Raw genomic sequence first — 24,792 nt, 5'->3', positions numbered from 1 at the left:
AGATCAACCGAAGGACTTGTATACATGCATATCAGTACAACCAATGGACACAAAACTCTGGGGAGGGAGGGTAGGTATGGGAGGGGGGGCAATGTTAAAATATGTACACAGATAATTTAATAAAAAATAAAATAAAATAAAATAAATCAATAAAATATATTAAAGAAAAAGAAAAAAGAATGGGTCACAGGAGGGGAGCAGGATTTGGAGTAAGACGCCAAGTTAGCTCATTGTAGGGCTTGTTGAGTGTGAGGAAGACGCCCGGGGACATTTGGTGACTAGTCTGGGAGGCCACTGAGTAAGTGGGACTTGGATTATCTGTGATGGGCAGAATGGCTTCAGCAGAAGTCAGGGGCACTGTGGGGACGGCTGGGACCAGGAGAAGATCCAGGGTTACGGGCGGATCATTGGAACATTGTGGGGGTGAGGGGCTTACGGGCACAGTGAAATACTGGAATGGAAGGTGGGTGTTGGAGGACCGAGTGAGACTGATTGCGATAGCGAGTCATGGCGGTTGGTGGGAAGTGTGGAGATGTTTGGGTTGGTATTAACCAGCAGTGGGCCGGATGAAGTCCTAGGGGTTTTATGGAGACCTGAGATCAGTGAGATTTGGGGGCTCATCCGCGGTGCGGAGGAATGGCTGGCGATGCTGCGGCCAGTGGGGAGATGAGATGTCCGTGGGAACACTGGGAGTCGGGGGGGTGGATGTTGGGGTCTCTGGGGTCATCTGTGAGGTCACAGGGAGGCCAGGGGAGGAAACAGGCCTTCTCTGGAGCGGTCCTCCGTTGCTAGGCAAACGGTTCCCAGGGCGCCGTTGCTAGGGACAGGTTCTTGTTAAGCGCCACGCCCCTTCCCGGCGGCCCCGCCCCCGCAGCCAACCACAGGGCCGTCTCCGGCACCGAGGCCCCGCCCACCTGTTCGCCCCGCCCAGAGACCGAGAACCGTTACCAGAGCGACGGCCGGGCTCGTTCCCCCCGTTGCCAATCAAGGAGGCGTCGCCGGGGCGACGACCCCACCTCTTCCGGCGCGGGCCCGCGGCTTCCGGCGGGGGGCCCGGCGGCGGGCGGCGGTCTCGCAGCGGCGGGGCCCGGGGGGCGCCCAAGATGGCGGCGGGCGGCGCGGAGGGCGGCTCGGGCCCGGGCGCCTCCATGGGGGACTGCGCGGAGATCAAGTCGCAGTTCCGCACCCGCGAGGGCTTCTACAAGCTGCTGCCCGGAGACGGCGCCGCTCGCAGGTCGGGTCCGGCCTCCGCCCAGACCCCGGCGCCGCCCCAGCCGCCGCAGCCCCCGCCGGGCCCTGCCTCCGCCTCCGGCCCCGGCGCCGCGGGCCCCGCGTCGTCCCCGCCGCCCGCAGGTTCCGGGCCCGGGCCCGCGCTGCCCGCCGTGCGCCTCAGCCTGGTGCGCCTCGGAGAGCCGGACCACGCCGGGCCCGGGGAGCCGCCCGCCACGCCCGCGGGCCTAGGGGCCGGAGGAGACCGCGTCTGCTTCAACCTGGGCCGCGAGCTCTATTTCTACCCGGGCTGCTGCCGCCGCGGGAGCCAACGGGTGAGCGGCCTGGGGGCTGAGAGGCTGGGGTCCCTAGGTGATCCCAGAAGGGGTAGGGGGCCCCGAGATAGGCATCCAGATGTGATGGACATCCCTGGGGGGAAGGGTTCGGTGGGGGCGGGGCGGGGGGTGATGCATCATCCTGAAAGGTGACGGAGGCCTCCCGGTGCCGGGCATCCTGGAGGTGATGGGGAGCCTTGGGGTCGTGTGGGACCCCCCGCTATGGGGGGAGGGGGTGGCGGAGCTTCTGGGATGGTGAGTATTTTGGAGGTGATGCAGAATCCGAGATGATGTCGATCCTCGGGGTTCTGGTGGCAGGCATTCTGCGGGTGACGGGGATCCTGAGGGGATGCAGAACCCAGGGGGATTGCAGTCTGTGGCGGTGTTAGGAGGGGGTCCCCAGACCTGGGCAGCCAGAGGTCAGGACTCTGGAAGCGATGGGGGCTTAGAGGTTATAGGGATCCCGGAGAAAATTCCGGTTCCGGAGTTAATGAGGGCTCCCGGAGGAAATGAGAGTCTCTGAGCTGATGGGAGATGGGGCGGTGATGAGAGCCCAGAGGGGGCACCCTCAGGTGTGTGGGTGTCTCTGCGGTGACGGAGGTGCCAGAGGGATGAGACCCCTGGAGTTTACGGTGGTCCCCAGAAGTGGTGGGGATCCTGCGAGTCCAGAGGGTGTGAAGGCACCCTGAGGTCTAACGGTCCCTGAACTGAGAAGGCACTCCTGAGATGAGCTCCAGAGGCCTGGGGATTTGGGTGACCCTGAGTTTGGGGGTGGGGATGGGGGAAGGAGCCAGGGTTGGAATATTGTGTTGCTAAGACCCGGAGGAGATGGCTGAGGTTATGGGGTAAGACTGGAAAGGAATCAGAGCTCAGGGACTATGGGGACCCCAAACCCTGATGCTGTGAGTCAGGGTGTCCCTGACGTTGGAGGGAGAGGCACTGTGGTCTTATGCCCTGGGTGGGGGGGCCTTCCTGTCTTTTTTTCTCTGTTCTGTGTGATATTTGGGTCCCTCTTCCTGTCTGTGGTTGCTCCCTCTCTCCTCACTCACCCATCTACCTAACCACTTCCCTCAGGGGTTAACCTTGCTTCCTCTTCGTGGTTTCCCCCAACCTCAACACCCGCTTCCTTCCTCGGTGGCGGAAGCCATTAACTCCTTTTCTCCCGTCGCTTAAGACCATCGACCTCAACAAGCCCATCGACAAGCGGATCTATAAGGGTACCCAGCCCACCTGCCACGACTTCAACCAGTTCACTGCTGCCACCGAGACCATCTCCCTGCTGGTGGGCTTCTCCGCCGGCCAGGTGCAGTACCTGGACCTCATCAAGAAGGACACCAGCAAGCTGTTCAACGAAGAGGTGACTGGACCCCACGTGCCCTTCCCTCCTCGCCCACCCAGCTACACGCGTGCTGTTTGCCGTTATACCGCGGCTCTTGGGACAGGATGAGGGCGGAAAAGGGGGCGGGCTGACAGCTGTGTGGGATGGGTGACGGACAGCAGCCGGTGTGCCAGCCCGCAATGACACCAGTGCCCACTGCGCCCAGGCCCTGTGCTTTGTCAGCCACATGCTGGCGTTTTCATCAACCAAAGCGTTAGGTACTGAGAGGCTATTTTGCAGGTGAGAGAACTGATTTGGACCGGTTTGAGTCAGAGCCGTGGGTCCTCACATTCTGGGATTCAAATCCTGGCGGTCCCACATTTCCTCGCCGCACCTCAGTTCTGCTCTGCAGACAGGGCTCTCCCCCCTGCCCCGCAGGACTGTTGTAAAACCACGCACGGAGATGGCTTCGTCCTGGGCAGACGTGGCACAGAGGAAATGCCAGCGGGCAGCCCTGTCTGTGGGGCCCCGGGCCCTGTGTCTGTTCGGAAGCGTGTTCCATCCGCACAGAATCGCGTGAATGGCGGGAGGGAGAGGGGAGCAGCGGGTGGAATAAAATGCGCTAGCTCGCCCGCTCACAGGACACTTCCTGAGCCTTTGTTCAAGGCCAGGCTGGTTCTCAGCACCGGGGGCAGGGGCGGCTCATCTCCGGGACCCAGAGGGCCCGCCTCGCCAGGCAGGCAGTGACCCCCGGGGGAGTGCGGGCGCCGGTGCTGAGTGCGGAGGGAGAAGGCAGGGAAGGGGCGTGGCGGGTCTGGGGAGGCAGTGGGGTCAGGAAGGGCCTCACTGGAGGGTGACATTGAAATAAAGACGTGACGAGGCAAGAAGAGTGACCGGGGAAGGACTTTCTGAGTAGAGGGGGCGGCGGGGACGAAGCCGGCAGCAGGACTGGTCAGAGCAGCCGCTGCGGCGGAGGAAGTAGGTGAGCCCCGGAAGTCAGTCAGGGCCCCGGCCGGGCAGGGGCTGGAGGGCCGGAAAGGCGGCTTTTAGAGCCTCTCCCCGGGGTTCAGCTGAGCCAGTAACAGATGTCTTGATCTGATGATTTTCTCAATTCTCCCAAGAATGAGAAGCAACTGAGCTCTGAGAAAAGAAGTTAATTCCTTTCATTCGGCGGATGCCTGAGGCGTCAGGGCTGAGCTCTCTGAAGCCCAGGCTGAGAAAGGCTGCCCGGGGCTCAGGGGGGGTGCAGGCGCTGACTCACTCTAACAGCAGCTGTCCGGCCACGGTGCAGAGGGCGGACACGGGCAGTGGTGGCCTAGAGACCAGTGAGGCCACACGGGGTGATGGTGGCTGGGACCAGAGTGTTTGGGGTTCAGGGTGAGCAGAGGTCAGGTTCTGCTTGTTATTGAAGAGTTATATGGAGTTATATGTGAGTTATGTGGAGAACAGGAGCAGAGATGAGCTGCAGGCAGGATGGGGTTGACATTCACGTGTCCAGGAAACACTTGTCAGGCAGCTCCTGTGCTGGGGCCGGAACAGTGAGCGAACGGCTCCTTAGGGGAGCTGACAGCCTGTGGGCCAGTTTATGGCCTTGAGCCCGGCATGGAAAGGTGGGGGCATTAGACAGAAGACAGCTCCCTGAAGGCAGGACTGTCCCCTTACCTAAGGGACATCGCGGCTCCGTGGAGCTCTGGCTGCATCAAAGCCGCCCTTCTGTGTCCATGACCGCCCCGTCCCTAGAGGGGGCTCCTCTCCCAGGGCCTGGGCCGAGCCGGGGGGCCTGCTGGGGATGCAGGCTGGGAAGGAGGTCTGTCCGCGTCTGATCGCCTTCCCCCAACCCCATCCTCTCTCCTGGCAGCGGCTGATTGACAAGACCAAGGTGACATACCTGAAGTGGCTGCCGGAGTCGGAGAGCCTGTTCCTGGCATCGCACGCCAGCGGCCACCTGTACCTGTACAACGTCAGCCACCCGTGCGCGGCGGCCCCGCCGCAGTACAGCCTGCTGAAGCAGGGCGAGGGCTTCGCCGTCTACGCCGCCAAGAGCAAGGCGCCCCGCAACCCGCTGGCCAAGTGGGCGGTGGGCGAGGGGCCCCTCAACGAGTTCGCCTTCTCGCCCGACGGCCGGCACCTGGCCTGCGTCAGCCAGGACGGCTGCCTGCGCGTCTTCCACTTTGACTCCATGCTCCTGCGGGGGCTCATGAAGAGCTACTTTGGGGGGCTGCTCTGCGTGTGCTGGAGCCCCGACGGGCGCTACGTGGTGACGGGCGGGGAGGACGACCTGGTCACCGTGTGGTCCTTCGCCGAGGGCCGCGTGGTGGCCCGCGGCCACGGCCACAAGTCCTGGGTCAACGCCGTGGCCTTCGACCCCTACACCACGAGGGCCGAGGAGGCGGCGGCGGCCGGCGGGGACGCGGAGCGCGGTGTGGAGGAGGAGGAGGAGCCCGAGGTGGCCGGCCCCGGCGCGAACGGGGGCGACCCGCTCTCCCCGATGCCCAAGGCCGGCTCCATCACGTACCGCTTCGGCTCGGCCGGCCAGGACACGCAGTTCTGCCTGTGGGACCTCACCGAGGACGTGCTCTACCCACACCCGCCCCTGGCCCGCACCCGCACGCTGCCCGGCACGCCCAGCACCACCCCGCCCGCTGCCGGCGGCTCCCGGGGAGGCGAGCCCGGCCCCGGCTCCCTGCCCCGCTCGCTGTCGCGCTCCAACAGCCTCCCGCACCCGGCGGGCAGCGGCAAGGCGGGCCCGGGCGCGGGCGCGGAGCCGGGCACCCCGTTCAGCATCGGCCGCTTCGCCACGCTCACGCTGCAGGAGCGGCGGGACCGGGGGGCGGAGAAGGAGCACAAGCGCTACCACAGCCTGGGCAACATCAGCCGGGGGGGCGGCGGGGGCGGCGGCGGGGACAAGCCCAGCGGCCCTGTCCCCCACAGCCGCCTGGACCCGGCCAAGGTGCTGGGGACGGCGCTGTGCCCGCGCATCCACGAGGTGCCCCTGCTGGAGCCGCTGGTGTGCAAGAAGATCGCCCAGGAGCGGCTGACGGTGCTGCTGTTCCTGGAGGACTGCATCATCACCGCCTGCCAGGAGGGCCTCATCTGCACCTGGGCGCGGCCGGGCAAGGCGGTGAGTGGCCGCACCGGCCACCGGGGCTGGGGCTCGGGAAGAGGCGGGTTTGGGAGAGCAGTTTGTCCCGATCACGGCCTCTAGCCCGTAGGGTGAGGGGCCACCATGGCCATTAGTGCCTCAGCAAGCCCTGCCACATCTTCCGATAGTTCTAGAACCACACGGTCAGGTAGAAGAGGGGTGTGGTAGGGACCATGGCCAGTTACCAGCAGGGCAGCCACTGGGCCCAGCACAGCCAGGTCTCACCACTGGTTCCTTGGAGCCAGGTTGGTGTTTCTGTGGAAATGTGACTTTGAAGTGATGAGATGTTGGATACTGTGAGTCACGTTCTCTGGGCCAGACTGAGCCCTGGGCCCGCCCTCCAGCCTGTCTCTGGGCTGTCGGGGCAGGAGCCGGTGCTGGAGGCACAGACAGACACCAGGCTCGGGCCCAGTTCTGCACCTCTCCTGTGTGACTGCGGCCACGACCTGCCCCGCACGTAGGACAGGGAGGCGGCCAGGAGGTGGTGGGTGCGCCTCCCGGGGTCCGAGGGGCTCGGGTGGAGCACAGGCCGGCGCCTGGGGCCGGGGAGCCCGTGACTCCGATGCCTCGGCTCCTCGGGTCTGGCTTGGCGCCCAGCTGTCACATCTGAGGGCCCTGGGGAGGGAACTTGTGTCCCTAGAGCCTAGAGCGAGTCTCAGCCTCACAGGTGAGGGTGGGGTTTGGGGAGTCCGAGTCCTGAAGGAGACCCGTCTGTCTCCCTAGTTCACTGACGAGACCGAGGCCCAGGCAGGGGAAGGAAGCTGGCCCAGGGCACCCAGCGAGTCAGTGGTAGAGGTAGGCCTGTCCCCGAGTTCCCTCCCCCGGAACCTCAGGTCCCCTCAGAAAGGGACCCCAGCTTTCCCCTCCTCCCCCCCTCCACCCGTGCCCCTTCCTCTGCTCAGGATTCCATCACCGAGGACTTGAATCATTGCCTGAAAGTGCCGCCTGTTGGGCGGGGGAAGCTAGTGGAGATGAAGTTCCAGAAGCCAGAGCAGCCTCCTGGGGGGGGGGTGTCGGTGGACTGAAGGGAAAGCCTGGGTGGTGGGGCCTCGGATGCTCTCTGACCCCGCTGTCTCCCTCCTCTCCCCAGGGCATCTCCTCCCAGCCGGGCAACTCCCCGAGCGGCACCGTGGTGTGAGCCCGGGGCAGTGTGAGCCCGGGACCCTGGCTCCCTGCCCCGCCTCGCCTCCCGCCATCACCCTCCGCCGGCCTCACGGACCAACCTATTAACAAGACTAACTACGACGGATGGGCTGCTCCGGCCCCCCACCCTGCACAAATTTGGGGGGCAGAGACTCCCCCCAGACTGGCCTAGACCCTGGGGGGACGTAGTGGCTCATGTGACCTCAGCCTTGTCCCCACCCACTGCCAAGTACACCGACCCCTTCGCTGGAACGTCAGTGTTCCCTCCTGCCTGTCCCCAGCATGTGACTGGTCGTGGGCGGGGGAGGGGGAGCTCCCGCCCGCCAGGCCCCAGCTCCGCAGTGCGCCCCTCCTCAGGCTGCGGGCGACCCAGACCCCACCCCCGCTGGTGTTCGTGCTTTTGAAAAGTGTTAAGTTATGGAAGCCCTTTGGGGCCTTCCTGTCCCCGGCACCTCTTATTTATACTAAAGTTCCCTGTTTTCACGGCGTCTCTGTCCCTTCCTTGGAGGTGTGGCGGGGGTGTGTGTGCTTTCACTGTGTGCTACAGCAGTCTTTTTTTTTAAGATAAAGTTTATTGAGAAAGGTGCAGAGCCCTGGCCGGGTGGCTGGGCTGGTGGGCATCCCCAGTGCACTGAGCTGCTGGTCTGACCCGGTCAGCACGGGCAGGGAGATGGGGCCCGTGGCAGCCCATCAGTGTCTTCCTCCCTCTCAGCTTGTCCTCCGGGAAGATTAGGAAAGTAACAAAGAGAAGAGCCGAAACCGGTGTGGCTCAGTGGATAGAGCGTCAGCCTGCGGACTGAAAGGTCCCGGGTTCGATTCTGGTCAAGGGCATGTACCTTGGTTGTGGGCACATCCCTAGTGGGAGGTGCAAGAGGCAGCTGATCGATGTTTCTCATCGATGTTTCTAGCTCTCTTCCTCTCTGTAAAAAATCAATGAAATATATTTTTTAAAAAAAAGAAAAGTGGAAGTGAGCCAGCTGGCTGCCTGGCGCAGGAAGCGTTACCAAGGCCAGAGAAGGGCCTCGGAGCCTGGGGCAGCACGCTTGGAAAGGAGGTCGGAGTGGGTGTCACGGGGGAGCATGGGCCTGTCAGTCCACTTTAATGGGGGGCGGGGGGCAGCCAGGCCTGCCGCCTCCCGCCCCCTTTTACTGGGAAAACCAGGTGGGAGAAGGGATGTGCTCAGGGCCATTGGCTGAGGAGAGTACCCCCTAACCCTGGAGGGAAGAGAGCCACCAGGCCCCCTCTTCAGTCCTCAGTGGGAGTCTGCAGCCTGGCTCCAAAATGCCCAAACTCTGACTCCACGTTACAGGGTCTTCCCTAACGGGGGCTCCCGGTCAGCCCCGCAGGGAGCACCCCTGAGCTCGGGCCTTGGCCTCCGCTGCCCCGGACCAGCCTCCTCCGGAGGGTGAGGGTGAGGCTGCGCCGGGAAAGGACAACGAAATCCCTCCTGGCGGCTCTCGGCCCGCCCGCCCCCCCCAATGTTTGTTACTAATTCTGGCCTGGGCAGGAATGTGGCCGCCGGCCGGGGCCCAAGGAGCTATTTTGGGGGCTCCTCTGCCTCCCCAGCTTTGGCCCGAGTCACCCCTGGTCTTGGCTCCTGAGGGCCTCCCTTCCCAATTCTCTCACCACCCCTTCCTCACCTCCTGCCAAAAAAAAAAAAAAAAAAAAGTGTAAGGCAGAAGGCCTGCGGGCTAAATTTAAACTGTCCCAAAGTCTGAGTCCCAGCTGAGTCACCCACAAAGCCGTCCTGGCCTCCTGCCCCCCTTCCGAGGCCTCCCCCTGCTCCGCCCCCGCTCCGGGGCTCCGGGGCTCCGGGGCTCGGAGGAGTGGGAGGGCGCATCTCCGGCCGGTCCCACCTGTTGTCTTGGCTTCCCCTGTACCCCGCCTTTTATTGGGGGGGGGGGGGGAGGGTTGTTGAATGGTTGGGATTCTCTGCCCCCCAGTCTCACACTGGAGTGTACTGGGGGGGGGGGGCCTGGCTTGTGAGGGGTTAAGGCTGGTAGGCGGGAGGGGCCGGCCAAGGGGAGGGAGAAGGGGCGGAGGCCTCTGCATCCTGCAGAGAGAAGTGGCCAGAGGCCCAGGGGACAGCCAGGGACAGGCGGACATGCAGCCAGGGCCCCGGGACCTGACCAGGGGCTGCCAGGCCCCGTGACGAGAGGACCCCAGGCCCTGGCCCGGGGAGGGGGCCATGGTGCTGCCTGCCCGACATGTCAGCCGAGGTGCGGCTGAGGCGGCTCCAGCAGCTGGTGCTGGACCCCGGCTTCCTGGGGCTGGAGCCCCTGCTCGACCTTCTCCTGGGCGTCCACCAGGAGCTGGGGGCCTCCGACCTCGCCCAGGACAAGTATGTGGCGGACTTCCTGCAGTGGGGTGAGTGCCCGCCAGCACGCCCCGGCCCCGTTGGCGGTGGGGGCAGGGCAGAGGCAGGGGACGGGGTTGGGCACCGGTGGCTCTTGGAGGGCAGGAAAGCCATGGGACGAGCTCCCTGTTCAGGGGCCCAGAGCATGGGCCTGGGTCTGGGGTGACATGCCCCTACCCCCGTGCCACTCCAGCCGGGCAGAGCAGGGTCAGCAGAGACCAGGGCAGCCAGGACTCAGAGCCACGACTTGGGAGCCATGGTAGACTGGGCTGGGAAGAGCCTCTCATGGCCCCCTGCGCCTCTTTCCCCACGTCCAGGCCTAGCGACATGCAGGGAGTCCTGTGTCTTAGGTGCCCACACACCCCAAAATGGGCCCTGTGGCCTCCACCCGGCTCCCCGAGCACAGCGGCCAGCACAGACACGGACGGGCAGCTGCCAGGGGCGCGGTCCGCGGGCAGGTGTTAGGCGCCAGCCTCTCCAGCTGCCCCAACAGGTGCCCAGGCCCTGACAGGCCCAGTGACTCAGGCAGGCCCCAGGGGACAGCCAGCTCTGAGACAGGAGCCATCCAGGCCCCTGTCTGCCCCCCGGAGGGGGAACCCCATCCATTTCGGTCCCTTTATGTCTGCAGCCTTGACCCCAGCTCACAGACCCGCTACTTCTCCTTCGTGACCTCCGTCCTCCGCGGCTCCCACAAAGCCCCTTCTGCTAAATCTTCCCCAGAAATAGGTCCCAGCCTCCAGAGGAAAGATGCGTGAACCCCCGCCTCCTGCCCCGTCCGCCCCCACCCTCTCCTGGCCCGGGACTCAGGCTCACTGGGGCTTCTGTCTCTGTGACCGTCCGCCACGCTGTCCCTCCACTGGGCTGTCCCTCCCTTGCTCTTGGTCCTTAGGCTCTGTCTGTCCCTCAGTTTCCCCTTTCTGCCTTCTCCTGCTCCTCCTTTCCTGTGTCCGTCTCTTCAGAACCCAGGCCCTGCTCCCCTCCTTCTGCTTCCCAGTTTGCAGATGGGAAGGTGGAGGTCAGGGCCCCTCAGCCTCTGGAAGGACCTTACACCCCGCTTCCCCCCAGCCCCTGGCAGCTCTCTTAGACGTTTTTTTTGCAGAGGATGACGTTTAACCCGCAGGGTAAACTGAGGCCTGTGGTGGGGGCAGGGGTCTGGCTCTCCTGGGAGGAGCGCTCCTTTTGTGGCCCGAGCAGCATCCTGGGCCCCTCCCCTGCGGGCTGGGGCGGGGGAGGGGGCCTGGGTTCCCACTGCCTTAAAAGGGCTCAATGTCTTGGCTCTCTCCTCCCGCCCCAATCCTGGGCCCTCGCTGCTGCTTCCCTGCTGGCCCACTCTCCCCGAACCCCATCCGGACGCCCAGCTCCCCTCCATCACCGCTGTGTCTCCTGCTCACCCCCATCCCCTCTCCACCCTACCCCGAGGTCTCCCGTGGCTTCCACCCCTGGGGTTCTAGACCTCCCTCTCACAAGCCCCTGCATCTCTGCCTCTCCCCCCACCCCCGAAACTGCTCGGGTTAGCACTCCTAGCTATAGGACCTTGGGCAATGCGTCCATCTGTCTGAGCCTGAGTGTCTCCCCCTCCCCCCCCCCACACACCTGTCAGTAAGGGAGTCCCGAGCGCTGCTCCTGGGTTGCAAGGACTGGACACGTCTGACCTGGGCCCGGAGCCGTGGATGCGGGTCCACCATGGCCCTGTCCCCTCTTCAGCTCCTTCTCCCAGCCCCGCCCCCCAAATCAGTGTTTCCCTCAGTGTGGTCCAAGAGCCACCCGCCTCTGTGCCTGGAGGGGCCGGGGAAAGTGCACGTCCTGACCCTTTTCCCCTCACCCCAGTTGGGGGTGGGGGCCTGAAGCCCAGGGAGCTAGAACTGGGCCTGTCCTCCCTCTGTTCTGGGGCTCCTTTCTGCAGACCTGTGTCCCCCGGACCCCACCCCTGCTCCACAAGAGCCCTCTGGCCCCACGCCTTGTCCCAAAAAGGGGTTCCCAGGCACCCCACTTCTGCAGGAGGGCAGTTTGCATCCCCCAAACCTCACCGTGTTCACGTGGGAAGCTTTGGGAGGCGAACAGTCATGAAGGGAAAAGGGCCGAGAGAAGGGGAGGCGGAGAGTGAGGCTCAGAGAGGGGAGGCTGAGGAACAGCGTGGGGACTTCCTCCTCGTCTCCACTGTCAGTCCCGGTGACCCCCGGTTCTCACCGCCCCGCCCCCAGTGGAGCCCATCGCGGCGAGGCTTAAGGAGGCCCGGCTGCAGCGGGAGGACTTCGAGATCCTGAAGGTGATCGGACGCGGGGCGTTCAGCGAGGTGAGCCCCGCCGCCGCGGAGCCCGGACCTTCCCCGCCGGGGGCGGCCCCGGGGCTGGGGGCCGGGCCCGAGGAATTGATGAATGAGTTCCGAGCCTAAAACCGGCGGGGGCGGAGCTTACGGGCGATGGGCGTGGCGGGGGCGGGGTTTCGGGGAGTCCCGTCTGGGCTTTGGGGGGTTCCCCACCGCCGCCCCCCCAGCCAGCCCGCTCCGGCCCCCAGGTGGCGGTGGTGAAGATGAAGCAGACGGGCCAGGTGTACGCCATGAAGATCATGAACAAGTGGGACATGCTGAAGAGAGGCGAGGTGAGGCCGTGCGGGCCGCGCGGGGCCCCGGGGTCCCCCCCCCCCCCCCGCTCACCCCACCCGCTTCAGCCCCCGCTGCCCGCAGGTGTCGTGCTTCCGCGAGGAGAGGGACGTGCTGGTGAACGGGGACCGGCGCTGGATCACGCAGCTGCACTTCGCCTTCCAGGACGAGAACTACCTGGTGAGGCCCGGCCCGGCCCGGCCCGGCGACCAGGGGGTCGAACCTCCACCCCAAGGCTATGGACCAAGGAGGCGGGGCGGGGAGAGGTTCTAGGGCGGGGAGTGCTCCTTCCTGTCCGTCCCCAGGGCTGATGCTGGGGCTCCAGAGGGCTGCCGCCTTTGGGGGGCCTGACCTGGGATGGGAGGGCTCGGCAGGGTCTGTGTGGGGTGTCTACACTGAGCGTCAGGAGGCCCCGGGTTCTCTCTCTCCGGGGGAGTGAATCGCCGCCTAGAGACATCTGGAAGGATGTGGGGGGGGGGGGGTTGGAGGGGAGGAGGGTCTCTGACTTGGCCTGGAAGACCTCTGGGCTGCTGCTGCCCAGGACTGTGTCTCTGGGAGTCTGTGCAGGCCTGTCAGCCAGGTCACCTGGGGCTTACTGACCCCCGGAACACGCCCCCCAGTACCTGGTGATGGAGTACTACGTGGGCGGGGACCTGCTGACGCTGCTGAGCAAGTTCGGGGAGCGGATCCCGGCCGAGATGGCGCGCTTCTACCTGGCGGAGATCGTCATGGCCATAGACTCGGTGCACCGGCTGGGCTACGTGCACAGGTGGGCGCCTCGGGGGCTGAGGGTGGGGCCTGGGCCAATGGTGGAGCCCAGCGGGGCAGCGCCTGGAGAGGGGCCTGGAGACAGACAGCCTGAGGGCGAGGCCTGGAGGCCTGGGAGGTGGGGGTCTAGTCCCCAAGAGAAAGGGGCCTGAGCCTGCGAGGTGGCGGGAGGGAGGCTCACCTGCCCCCTCCGCTCCCATCTTCCCGCCGGGCAGGGACATCAAACCCGACAACATCCTGCTGGACCGCTGCGGCCACATCCGCTTGGCCGACTTCGGTTCCTGCCTCAAGCTGCGGCCGGACGGAATGGTGAGCGGTGCGCCCGCCGGTGCCACCCAGGAGGGGTGGGGCCCGGGCGAGTGCGGGGCGGAGCGGGGGGGCAGGCTGACGCCGGCCTGGAGTGGGCGGGGCGACGGGGCGGAGCCACTCAGGCTGGGCGGGCTCAGTCAGGACGGACAAAGGGCGTGGCCAATCACTGGGCGTGACCAGGGCTCAGGGGCGTGGCCAAGCGCTGGGCGTGGTCAGGAGGCGGGGCCAGGGCTCGGGGGGTGGGGCTGAGCCCAACTCTGACTCTGTTGACCCAGGTTCGGTCGCTGGTGGCTGTGGGCACCCCCGACTACTTGTCCCCCGAGATCTTGCAGGCCGTGGGCGGCGGGCCGGGCTCGGGCAGCTACGGGCCCGAGTGTGACTGGTGGGCACTGGGCGTGTTCGCCTACGAGATGTTCTACGGGCAGACGCCCTTCTACGCCGACTCCACGGCGGAGACCTACGGCAAGATCGTGCACTACAAGGTGAGCGGAGCCCCGGGGCCCTGACCGCATCCCAACCCCCCGCACCTGCTCCCAGGCTGACGCCCCGCTCTCCTCCCCTCTGGGCAGGAGCACCTTTCTCTGCCGCTGGCCGATGCAGGGGTCCCCGAGGAGGCTCGCGACCTCATCCAGCGCCTGCTGTGTCCGCCGGAGACGCGGCTGGGCCGGAACGGAGCGGGCGATTTCCGGAAGCATCCTTTCTTCTTCGGCCTCGATTGGGATGGCCTCCGAGACAGCGTGCCCCCGTTTACCCCGGACTTTGAGGGTGCCACCGACACGTGCAACTTCGATGTGGTGGAGGACGGGCTCACTGCCATGGTGAGCGGGGGCGGGGTAGGTACCTGCGAGCCCTGCTCCCCTCACCCCTTCCCCATAAAGCTCGGGCGACCACAGTGCCCACCGCCAAGGGTCCTGACATCATTTCTTCTCCTGAACAACTGCTCCGGGCCTGTCCAGGGCTGGGAAGCCAGCGGTTGCCCGACTCACAGTCCAACGGGGGACACACAGGAGTCCCCAAACAATGACACCCGGAGAAATCAGGGCTGGGATGGAGGAGACCAGGGGGAGGGCCTCCTGGAGAAGGGCACTCTCAGGGCCGAACCGGAAGGAGGAGGTGGAAGGCAGGAAAGCACATAGGAAACTCTTCCTCCCGAGGCCGCCTCTCTCTCAGCACTTACACTAGCCGTCCTGGTGCCCTGTGCTGGGCACTGCCCTGGTCGCGCACCCACTTCCGGTTGGGAGGAGTATAAACTGATACCGTATTTACGGGCACCCTGGGGGAAGCAGGACACGATAAAGTACTTCACCACTTTACATGAGCCCTAAGGGTGGGTTTGGGGAAAATTTAAGTTATGACGTAAGGGGTGAGGGGCCAGTCCAGGCAACCGGTGGTCACCTCCTGCCTGTTTCTCTCGTGTTAGGAGACGCTGTCAGACATGCGTGAAGGCATGCCGCTGGGGATCCACCTGCCTTTTGTGGGCTACTCATACTCCTGCATGGCCCTCAGGTAAGAGCCGCCCCCGAGCGGCCTGAGGGGGCGGGCTGGGGGTGCCGGCCTCCAGGCCCCAGGGGGCCGCTCAGGGTTACGGCACCAGCCCATCCGCGCCCAGTAGGATTGCAGGATCGGTCTTGGAACCTTACTGACTTGGGACCAAGGACTCAGGAACCCAGAGTTGTAGGGCCGTAAGCCTCAGATCACAGTGCTCTGAAATTTTAAGATTCAATCGTGAAACCTCAGAGCCACTTTGAGATTTCCAGTGCAGAGTCATGGGACCTCAGAATCCTAGAAAGCAAAATGTTTAGAATTTTAAAATCAGTCTGAGGACAACACCAATTCAATGAGTCACTCACATGAAGCCTTTTAAAGCATTAATTCTAGCCCTTGTCAGCTAGCTCACTCAGTTGGTGAGCGTCACCCCAAAATACCTAGGTTGTGGGTTCAATCCCTGGTCAGGGCTCATACAAGAATCAACTGATGACAGCATAAATAAGTGGGACAACAAATTGATGTTTCTCTCTCTCTCTTCACTCTAAAATCAATCAATTGATAAAAAAATAAAACATGAACCCCACTAATAATACATTGCTTGGCATTAGTAAATTATAATATGTGGATAAAAGGAAGCCCATCATCAGCGATGATCCCTGGCTCATGTGTACACACACACTTTTTAAAAAAAATATATGTTTTATTGATTTTTTACCGAGAGGAAGAGAGAGAGGGATAGAGAGTTAGAAACATCAATGAGAGAGAGACATCGACCAGCTGCCTCCTGCATACCTCCTACCAGGGATGTGCCCGCAACCAATGTGCATGCCCTTGACCGGAATCGAACCTGGGACCCTTCAGTCTGCAGGCTGGCGCTCTACCCACTGAGCAGAACCAGTTTCGGCAACACACACATTTTTTTTTTTTTTTTAAATATATTTTATTGATTTTTTACAGAGAGGAAGGGAGAGAGATAGAGAGTTAGAAACATGAATGAGAGAGAGTCATTGATCAGCTGCCTCTTGCACACCCCCTACTGGGGATATGCCCGCAACCAAGGTACATGCCCTTGACCGGAATCGAACCCGGGACCCTTCAGTCCCCAAGCCGACGCTCTATCCATTGAGCCAAACCGGTCCCGGCCAACACACACATTTTTAACAGCCCCGAGAACCTGCTGCATTCTAGCCTGTTTTGTTACCCGACAATGCATTACAAACACCATTTGTTATGAATGAACTACAACCTGATCCTGACCCGCTGTGTACACTCTGCTTAGTGGGCAGGCCAGGGCTCAGTCAGCCTGTCCTCTGCCCTAAGCCAGGCTGCCTGCAGGTGCCGATGGTTAGGTAGAGACATGGTTCCATGAGGGGCTTGCTGGAGGAGAAACAACTTTTATTGCCACTTGGTATTGGTAGGGAGCGTGACCCGCTCCGGTGGCTGGTACGGGGGATCCACACACACCATAAAACTCTGCCTTTGGAGGTGGCCAGAGCCGGGCAATGTTCCACTCAGAGGTCCCCTCACTGTCCTGAGGCCCTGAGGAGAGGGATCTGCAAAGGTCACACGGAGAGGGAGGAGAGGAGGGGCCCTGGAACATGGGTGTTGTGCCCCGAGTTCCCACAGACGGCGCGGCGGGCAGCTCCCGGGGGCCGAGGCCATGCAAAGGGCAGGCTCTTTCCAACAGGAAGACCTGTCACACCCACTCAGCACCTTGTTCCCTTCCCTCTGCCCGCCCCCCCGCAAACCACGGGTCTCTGGATCTAGCTGCCCATGACCAGAGGCTAGGGAGTCCTGGCTCTCCCCCCATCCCCAGGGACGAGGAGGTCCAGGGCCCCGTGTCCATGGAACTGGAGGCCGAGCCACTGCCTGAGCCGCCTTTGCAAGTGCCCAGCCTGGAGCCCGCGGCGCCCCCGCCGGAGGAGAAGGTGAGTTGCGGGACATCCCAGGGTGGTGCGTGCCACAAGCACTGAGCCCTCTGGGCTGACTCACAGGTGGAAAACATGTTCCTTCAGCCAGAGGCCATCAGAGGGCGTGGAGTGTGTGTTCAGGGGGCTCTCTGGGCGGGCGGAGCCCTGCAGGACGGGGACCACCCGTGGGAAGAGGAGTGCCCACTGGTTAGCAGAGAAGAGCTTCAGGGCAAAGGCCCTGAGGTGGGAACCAGCTGGCTTGTTCTTGACCCTGAAAGGAGGGCATTGAAGCTGAACCGTTCCAGCAGAAGCCAGAAGCGGGGTGAAGGGTGAGGGGAGGGAGGCTGCAGAGGCCAAACCAAAACAAACCAAACCAAACCAAACCAAACGGGGCCTTCTGGCGCAGCAGGCCTTCTCCTGCTGGCACAAGGAGCTGTGGTCACGTTGTCAGTGTTTTAGGAACAACCCTTTGGTTCCTGCAAGGAGGTGGATGACAGGCTGGAGACCAGGGTGGGAGGTGGGTTAGGGAGGGAGGGTGCCTGGATCATTGCAGGAACTGTGGGGATTCCAGAAAGATCTAGGAGTGCAGAAGGCAAGAGAGGATCCCACGACTCTCTGCCCGAGTCTCGAGTGCCCCAGGAGCCACAGGCAGCCCTAAGCCCAGTCCCTGTGTGCAGGCTGAAGTGGCGGCTCCGGTGGCAATCCCAGCGGATGTGGCAGAGGCCGCGGTGACCTTGCAGGAGCTCCAGGAGGCCCTGGAGGAGGAGATGCTAACGCGGGAGAGCCTGAGCAGGGAGCTGGAGGCCATGCGCACGGCCAACCAGAACTTCGCCAGGTCGGGGCCAGGGCACAGGGGCCTGTCGCTACCTTTAGCAGCCTCTCCCGGGCACCCCAAAGGGCTCACGGTCCTTACCTCCCCTCAGTCAGCTCCGGGAGGCTGATGCCAGGAACCGAGACCTCGAGGCGCACATCCAGCAGCTGCAAGAGCGGATGGAGGGGCTGCAGGCGCAGGGAGCGGCAGGTAGGTCCCTCCTTCGCCTCTTCCCCCCGGGGCACCAGGGGAGGTGGGCTCTCCGGGGTGTGTGGACACCTGGGGGAGGGAGAGTGGCCTAGGCTGAGGCACACCGCGCCCGCCACTGTCCTCCTCAGTCACTGCACGCACCCTACACCTCTCTCTTCTCCTTCCAGCTGTCACGGGGGTCCCCAGTCCCCGGGCCACGGATCCACCTTCCCATGTAAGACCCCTCTTTTTCCCCTGCGTCAAAGCCTGCTGCCCTCCTCTGCGGACCCTGTCCCCCGTCTCCCCATCCAGATTGAGGGCTCACCTACTCCTTTGGGGTTCCAGGCAACAGAACCTTCCATTCAGCCCCATACCCACCAGCTCTCCCACGGTTCGGGCCTCTCACCACATCCCTCGATTCCCTTCCCGACCTCAGTTCCTTGTCTTCCCTCCCCCCTCCCCCCCACTGAGGTGGCCAGGGCTCCGATTGGGTCACCTGTCCCTTCTCTCTCCAGCTAGATGGCCCCCCGGCCGTGGCTCTGGGCCAGTGCCCGCTGGTGGGGCCAGGCCCCATGCACCGCCGCCACCTGCTGCTCCTTGCCAGGGTACGTCCGGCTGCTTACACCCACCCACCGCCGCCTCCGCGTCCCCCGCCTCCTCAACGAGCCCCAAGCCGCCTGTGCTTAGCCGCACCTCTGTGGGCGGGGCTTCTTCCGGGGGAGGGTGCTTTGGGAGCCAATCAACACAGGCCGCCAGAAAAGCAGCCAATGACAGCGGGCAGACAAGACTAGAGGCTTGCAAGCCGAGCAACCACCGCTGCCCGAGGCGTTGGGGGTGGGAAGAACGAGGAACCATCTATGAAGGGGGCGGGGCGAGCCCCAGCAACCAATCAGACGTCCGCTTCCACGGTGCTGATCCCGCCCTCTCCCCCCGCAGGACCCTAGGGCTGGCCTATCGGAGGCGCGTTCCCTGCTCCTGTTCGCCGCTGCTCTGGCTGGTGCCGCCGCCCTGGGCTGCCCTGGGCTGGTGGCCAGCGCCGGCCACCCCGCCCGGACCTGGCGCCGCCCGGGAGCCGTCTTCGTCCCCTGAACTTTAGAGCCCAGGCCTGTCCTCCACTCGGGCCCCGCTGGAGGGTTGGGTGACGCGGGCTCGGCCCAGAAGCCACTTCCATCGCCTCCCGGCTCACCCCACTCCAAGTGCGGGTCTCCACCCCAGCGGTAGCCTTGTGATCCGGCCCGCCCCCTGGCGGCCGGGGAGGGAGGAGCCGGGCCCAGGGCCGGAGCGCGGGGCTGACAGGAGGCTTGTAACCCGGAGTGTGGAAACGCGGACCACCTCCTCCGGCCTGGCTGAGGCCGCGACGTAGATCGGCAAACTGCGATCTAGAGAAGGCATCAGGGCCAGAGCTGCTCAGCCATCCGTGTTTCACCCTCCACGCACCCCACCCGCATCGGCTCGAAAACCACCCGTCCTTGTGCATGAAGCCCTGCTCGCCCGTTCTCTCCGAGGGAACGTCTCGCGCGAGCCCCGCTGCTAGAGCTCACGTGTGCTGCTCTCGGAGCCTCCGCCGGCTCCTCCCGCCTGGGCGGTTTGGGTATTTATTGACCTGTCCTCCGACCGGCTGAAAGCTCCAGGACCCTGCACCCTAACCCACGTTTTAGATGCACTGAAACCCCGACCTCCCTCGGTATTTATTGTCTCTCCCCACCTAGGAACCCCACCCCCGACCCCGATGAATAAAAGGCTCCCTTGTCTGCCCAAAGCTCGGAGCTCAGTGCCTGCTGTTTGCGGTGCGGGAAAGAGGTTGCTCGGCGGGCCAATCAGAAGACGGGCGGAGGCGGCCAATGGCGCGCCGGGGACTAGCCGAGGCGGGCGAATCAGGGGCGTGGGCGGGCGTCAGGGGGCGTGGCCTAACAATTCAACCAATGGAGGAGGCCGACGGGCAACCCGCCCCCGAGACACCGCCCGCTGTCCAGCTGTGGCCCAGCTGTGCGAGCGGCTCGAGGGGAAGAAGTGGGCAGCGCCCGCCGCGCGTGCGTCCACCCTCCTCCCACTGCGCCTGCGCGGGCCACGCGCATCCGCTCCAGGGACTTGCGCTGCAGAAAAGTTACAGCAAACTTTCTAGCCCGCTTCGCCCGCCCCTTCTCCGGGCCAGACCCGCCCCCCTGTGGAGCCGGGAATTCCGAGGGGCGGAGCGCGGGCCGAGATGGGGAGTGTGGGGGCATTCAGAGGACCCTGGAGACGGAGGCGTGCAGAAGCGCAGTCTCGGGGCGGAGGTGGCTTCGCGCCCTTAGCCCTCCCGGACGGCCCGTTACCTTCTCCGTTGTCCCGATGGGAAACTGAGGCCCTGAGCAAGAGGCACACGCGGGGGGAGGCCAAAAGAGCGGCCTGAGGCGGAGGGAAAACAAAGGGAGAATCACGGACAGACGAGGAGGGGGGGACGGGCACACACAGACCCTGGGAGACCCTTTTGGGGCGCGGGGCCAGGCACTGGGGGGTTCGCAGGGTGGACAGGGGGAGAAGATCGGGAAGCGCGAACGGGGGGGGGGGGTGGCGTGGGGGGACGGGCGGGGGAGGGGGCTGGGGAAAGCCCGAGGGAGGAGGAGAAGGAGGGAGGAACTTCCCAAAGTTGCAAAACATGGCTACCTTGCCTGCCGAGCCGAGCGCGGGGCCGGCTGCAGGGGGGGAGGCGGTGGCCGCGGCGGCGGCCGAAGAGGAGGAGGAGGAAGCGCGCCAGCTCCTGCAGACGCTGCAGGCGGCGGAGGGTGAGGCGGCGGCGGCGGCCGGGGCCGGGGCGGGCGACGCGGCGGCGGGAGCGGAGGGCCCGGGGTCCCCGGGCGTTCCCGGGTCGCCCCTCGAGGCCGCTGCCGAGCCGCCCACGGGCCTCCGCTTCTCGCCGGAGCAGGTGGCGTGCGTCTGCGAGGCGCTGCTCCAGGCGGGCCACGCCGGCCGCCTGAGCCGCTTCCTGGGAGCGCTGCCCCCGGCCGAGCGCCTACGTGGCAGCGACCCGGTGCTGCGCGCCCGGGCCCTGGTGGCCTTCCAGCGGGGCGAGTACGCCGAGCTGTACCGGCTGCTGGAGAGCCGCCCCTTCCCCGCGGCCCACCACGCCTTCCTGCAGGACCTCTACCTGCGCGCGCGCTACCACGAGGCCGAGCGGGCCCGCGGCCGCGCGCTGGGCGCCGTGGACAAGTACCGGCTGCGGAAGAAGTTCCCGCTGCCCAAGACCATCTGGGACGGCGAGGAGACCGTCTACTGCTTCAAGGAGCGCTCCCGCGCCGCGCTCAAGGCCTGCTACCGCGGCAACCGCTACCCCACGCCGGACGAGAAGCGCCGCCTGGCCGCGCTCACCGGCCTCTCGCTCACGCAGGTCAGCAACTGGTTCAAGAACCGGCGGCAGCGCGACCGGACCGGGGGCGGCGGCGGCGCGCCCTGCAAGAGGTGAGGGGACCCGGGCAGCGCGGGGCCCGCTTCCCCGGGAGCTTGCTGCCCACCAGCCCCCTCCTGGAGCCGGCGCCAACTCCTCCGGCGCCTCCCGCTCGCACCCTCCCTCCGGCGCCCGCCGGGCCGGAGGGACAGTGCGGATGCCACGGGCACACGTCCCGGCCGCTTCTCCCTCTGCTCCACTCAGGACCCCATCCTGGATCCCCATCCCTGTAGGCTAGGCCGGGAGACAGTGAGAAAAGGGGGCTCCGGGAAAGAGGGAGGGGCCTTTGTTCCCGCACCCGGCTTCGGCTTCGGGGCTTCTTTCTGGCCGCTGCGCTGCCCGGTCCTGCCCCGACCCCGGCTTTCTCACTCATCCTTCCCCGCCCCCCCCCCGCCCCCTCCGGGGCCCAAACGGCGTGGTCGGTCGTCTGTCTTTGTTGTGAAACGTGAACCTTCCCCAGCTCCGGTTTCCCTGTAACCCAAGCCCTTCCCCTCCCACCCAGCACGCCAGCCTCTCCCTCCCTCCCGCCTCTGACGCCCTGGGAGGGCACCGAGAGCTGAGCTGGCGGCCACCTCCCGGCTCTCCGCAGCCTCCGGGCTGCTTTCAGCCTGACCCCGGACCGGCAGCCTGGGTGCTCCCTGCTCCGGCCTCCTCACTCCGGATTGGGGCAGCTCTGGCTTTTTTGCAGTGATGCCCGAGCAGGGCTTGCAGAGGCTCTGCCCATGGGGTCCTTAGGTGGTCTCAGAGAGGAGGCTTCATCCTCCCGCACCAGCACCCCCCCCCCATTGTTCCCAAAAGTTTGGGCTGGGAAAGATGGGGAGGCTCCTGCAGCTCTGTGCGTGCAGCTGGCTGGCCCGTGGGGGGACCAGCATTCAGGGCGGCCGCTCACAATCCTCTCTCTGCACAGCGAGTCTGACGGGAACCCCGCCACTGAGGATGAGTCCAGCCGCAGCCCTGAGGACCTGGAGAGGGGGGTGGCTCCAGTGGCGGCAGAGGCCCCTGCCCAGGGCTCCATATTCCTGGCTGGGGCCGCCCCGCCTGCGCCATGCCCTGCCTCCTCCTCCATCCTGGTGAACGGGAGTTTCCTGGCGGCCAGCAGCTCACCAGCCGTGCTTCTCAACGGGAGTCCCGTCATCATCAACAGCCTGGCCCTGGGGGAAGCCTCGGGCCTGGGCCCCCTGCTGCTCACAGGGGGTGGGGGCGCCCCGCCACCACAGCCTAGCCCCCCGGGGCCCAGCGAGGGCAAGGCCTCCTTGGTCCTGGACCCTCAGACCGGGGAGGTTCGGCTGGAGGAAGCTCAGCCTGAGGCCCCGGAGACCAAGGGGCCCCCGGTGGCGGCTGCGTTGGGACCGCCTGGAGAGGAGGGGCCAGTGCCTCTGCCCCAGGTGGTGCCTGGGCCCCCGCCGGCTGCCGCCTTTCCTCCGCCCCCAGGCCCAGTGGCTTCTGTGGCTGCTCCACAAGTGGTGCCACTTTCCCCACCCCCTGGGTACCCTGCGGGCCTGGGCCCCACCTCCCCGCTATTGAATCTGCCCCAGGTGGTGCCCACCTCCCAGGTGGTGACTCTGCCACAAGCTGTGGGGCCACTGCAGCTGTTGGCAGCTGGGCCAGGCAGCCCCGTGAAGGTGGCGGCTGCAGCGGGCCCTGCTAATGTGCATCTGATAAACTCCGGAGTGGGCGTGACGGCCCTGCAACTGCCTCCGGCCACGGCCCCAGGTACCCCTTCTGCCTCCGTCCAGCCTGGGTGGGGGGGGGTTTATCTCAGGGAGGAAGAGTGCTGTTGGTGGGCTTGGGTTAGGGTAGCTCATCCCTGTTATGTCCCAGCACCCCTTTGTGCCAGGTTGTGGGGAGGCTCAAACCACCCAGACTTAATCCCACTCCAAGGGGATCAGTTTGCCTCTGGCTAATCTCCCTCCTCTCGCCTTCCAGCAGCTTAACTGCCACCTCTGCTCCCGGCCAGCAGCCCCCTCTAACCCTGTGCCTCCCCGTCTCTCCCCGTAGGAAACTTCCTCCTGGCCAACCCCGTGTCTGGCAGCCCCATCGTGACGGGTGTGGCCGTGCAGCAGGGCAAGATCATCCTCACTGCCACCTTCCCCACCAGCATGCTGGTCTCCCAGGTCCTGCCGCCCGCCCCCAGCCTGGCCCTGCCCCTGAAGCCAGACGCGGCCATCTCCGTGCCCGAAGGAGCCCTCCCCGTGGCCCCCAGCCCCGCTCTCCCAGAGGCCCACGCCCTCGGCGCCCTTTCTGCCCAGCAGCTGCCACAGCCACCAGCTGCCCCTGCCGCCACCATTGCTGCCAGCCTGCCCTTCTCCCCAGACTCCTCCTGCCTCCTGGCTGGCTTCCCGGCGCCCCCACCCGAAGGCCTCATGCTGTCACCTGCAGCCGTGCCCATCTGGCCTTCGGGCCTGGAACTGAGCACGGGCACAGAGGGGCTGCTAGAAGCGGAGAAGGGGCTGGGGACGCAGGCCCCCCACGCTGTGCTGAGGCTCCCGGACCCTGACCCCGAGGGGCTGCTCCTGGGGGCCACAGCAGGGGGCGAGGTGCAGGAGGGGCTGGAAGCTGAGACCAAGGTCCTGACCCAGCTGCAGTCGGTGCCCGTGGAAGAGCCCTTGGAACTGTGACCCCGCCAGGCCTCTCGCCTCTCCTGACAATGGTGCTTGAGATCCAGGACAGCTGGGAGCAGGGAACCTTTCAGGAACAGTTGTTGATCTGAAGATTCCACATACACTACACCCTCTCCCGGCTGCTTAACCTCCAAGCCCTGGACGTGTGGGGCTCACCCATGTGCATGGGAAGCCTCCTCTGTTACAGCCTCTCCTCATTCTGCCCCATATATGTGGGGAGATCTGGGGGGTCCTGACTCAGGGGCTCTGCCCCCCTTGACCTGGTACGAGCCGTGAGCTGAAAACCCTGCAGAATGGCTGGATTTGCAACCCCCTTGAGCCCTATCCCTATCACTCCCGAAAACACTATTAATAGCTCCTCTGACCTCCAGAGTTCTCAGAACGGCCTGGAAATCGGGTGGAGGACGGGCAGTGCTGGCCCGGGGACGGACAGCCTCCCAGCTGGGCTCTTCCAGCTGCAGCGCGATGCAGGTGTGGGGAGGCCTGGGCGGGGTGCCGCCCCTGGACCGCAGCCCGCATCATCGCGTCCAACCCCAGACCAAAGATCCCCTCCCCCGAGGGGCAGCCTTGACCCCGTGTCTAGTTTGTATCCTAAATCTTTATTTTTCTAGGACATGTTATGCCTACATTTCATTAAAATAAAGTTAACAGGCAACTAAAAGCTCCAGGAGTTTGGGTTACTTTCCAAACAACTTTCCCAAAGCAAAACTGAGCCACACAAAACCCAATTCCAGATTCTGGCTTTCTGATCCCTGCACCCTGAGGGGCCCGGGTGGGAATCGGGTCTGTGGTGCGGAGGGAGAGTGTGGTTTCTTTCAAACTGCGGGCCCTGGGGCCTCCAGATCCAGGTGGAAGGCGCACCCCCAGGGCTAGGGGGACCAGGGCCGCCTGCCTAGCCTCCCTTGCTGGTAACAAGGGTTCCACTTTGTTTTGTTGGCAACAATAAATAACCTATAAATAGAACAGGGGAGGGAGGAGTAGGATAAGGTGAGCATGAACGGGGTTGGAACCATTTGATTCTGGGGTAGACAAAGGCAGGTGAGAGGGGAGCCCCGTCTCCTCAGCTTCTCCCTCATTTCATCCCCGGGGAAGGAAGGAGCTGTGACAAGGGCAGAGCTCCGCTGCCCACATACAAGGCAAACACACAAAGCACGGGGTCAATAAATCCCCCCT

General features: G+C 64.8%; 3 protein-coding genes across 9 annotated transcripts; all 3 read left to right on the top strand.

Annotated features, from left to right (window-relative positions):
* The first annotated feature begins 1,010 nt into the window (after positions 1–1,010).
* DMWD (DM1 locus, WD repeat containing) lies at positions 1,011–8,092 on the top strand. Of its 2 annotated transcripts, XM_084906976.1 has the most exons (5): positions 1,011–1,544; positions 2,719–2,901; positions 4,721–5,983; positions 6,728–6,799; positions 7,095–8,092. In XM_084906976.1, the coding sequence occupies exons 1-5, from the start codon at positions 1,104–1,106 to the stop codon at positions 7,140–7,142; spliced, it is 2,007 nt and encodes a 668-aa protein (XP_084763102.1). In that variant the 5' UTR covers positions 1,011–1,103; the 3' UTR covers positions 7,143–8,092. The 2 variants fall into 2 exon arrangements, with proteins under 2 accessions (XP_084763102.1, XP_084763103.1); XM_084906977.1 differs by lacking the exon at positions 6,728–6,799.
* Positions 8,093–9,189: 1,097 nt separating this feature from the next.
* On the top strand, positions 9,190–19,336 carry DMPK (DM1 protein kinase). Of its 6 annotated transcripts, none has more exons than XM_084906002.1 (15): positions 9,190–9,514; positions 11,705–11,796; positions 12,018–12,101; positions 12,187–12,282; positions 12,723–12,871; positions 13,086–13,179; positions 13,455–13,661; positions 13,749–13,997; positions 14,600–14,685; positions 16,484–16,595; positions 17,255–17,412; positions 17,501–17,598; positions 17,766–17,812; positions 18,097–18,182; positions 18,514–19,336. In XM_084906002.1, the coding sequence occupies exons 1-15, from the start codon at positions 9,355–9,357 to the stop codon at positions 18,671–18,673; spliced, it is 1,878 nt and encodes a 625-aa protein (XP_084762128.1). In that variant the 5' UTR covers positions 9,190–9,354; the 3' UTR covers positions 18,674–19,336. The 6 variants fall into 6 exon arrangements, with proteins under 6 accessions (XP_084762128.1, XP_084762126.1, XP_084762131.1 ...); XM_084906000.1 differs by having other exon boundaries at positions 13,749–14,012; XM_084906003.1 differs by having other exon boundaries at positions 9,191–9,514; positions 18,093–18,182.
* Positions 19,337–20,141: 805 nt separating this feature from the next.
* Positions 20,142–24,297, top strand: SIX5 (SIX homeobox 5). Its single transcript, XM_084905941.1, has 3 exons — positions 20,142–21,012; positions 21,906–22,711; positions 22,997–24,297. Exons 1-3 carry the CDS (start codon positions 20,213–20,215, stop codon positions 23,614–23,616), a joined length of 2,226 nt encoding a protein of 741 aa, XP_084762067.1. The 5' UTR covers positions 20,142–20,212; the 3' UTR covers positions 23,617–24,297.
* The last annotated feature ends 495 nt before the right edge of the window (positions 24,298–24,792 follow it).

This window comes from Pipistrellus hanaki, assembly GCF_964339955.1.
Source record: "Pipistrellus hanaki genome assembly, chromosome: 15".
Classification (NCBI taxonomy): domain Eukaryota; kingdom Metazoa; phylum Chordata; class Mammalia; order Chiroptera; family Vespertilionidae; genus Pipistrellus; species Pipistrellus hanaki.
This window is presented reverse-complemented; position numbering and strand designations above follow the sequence as displayed.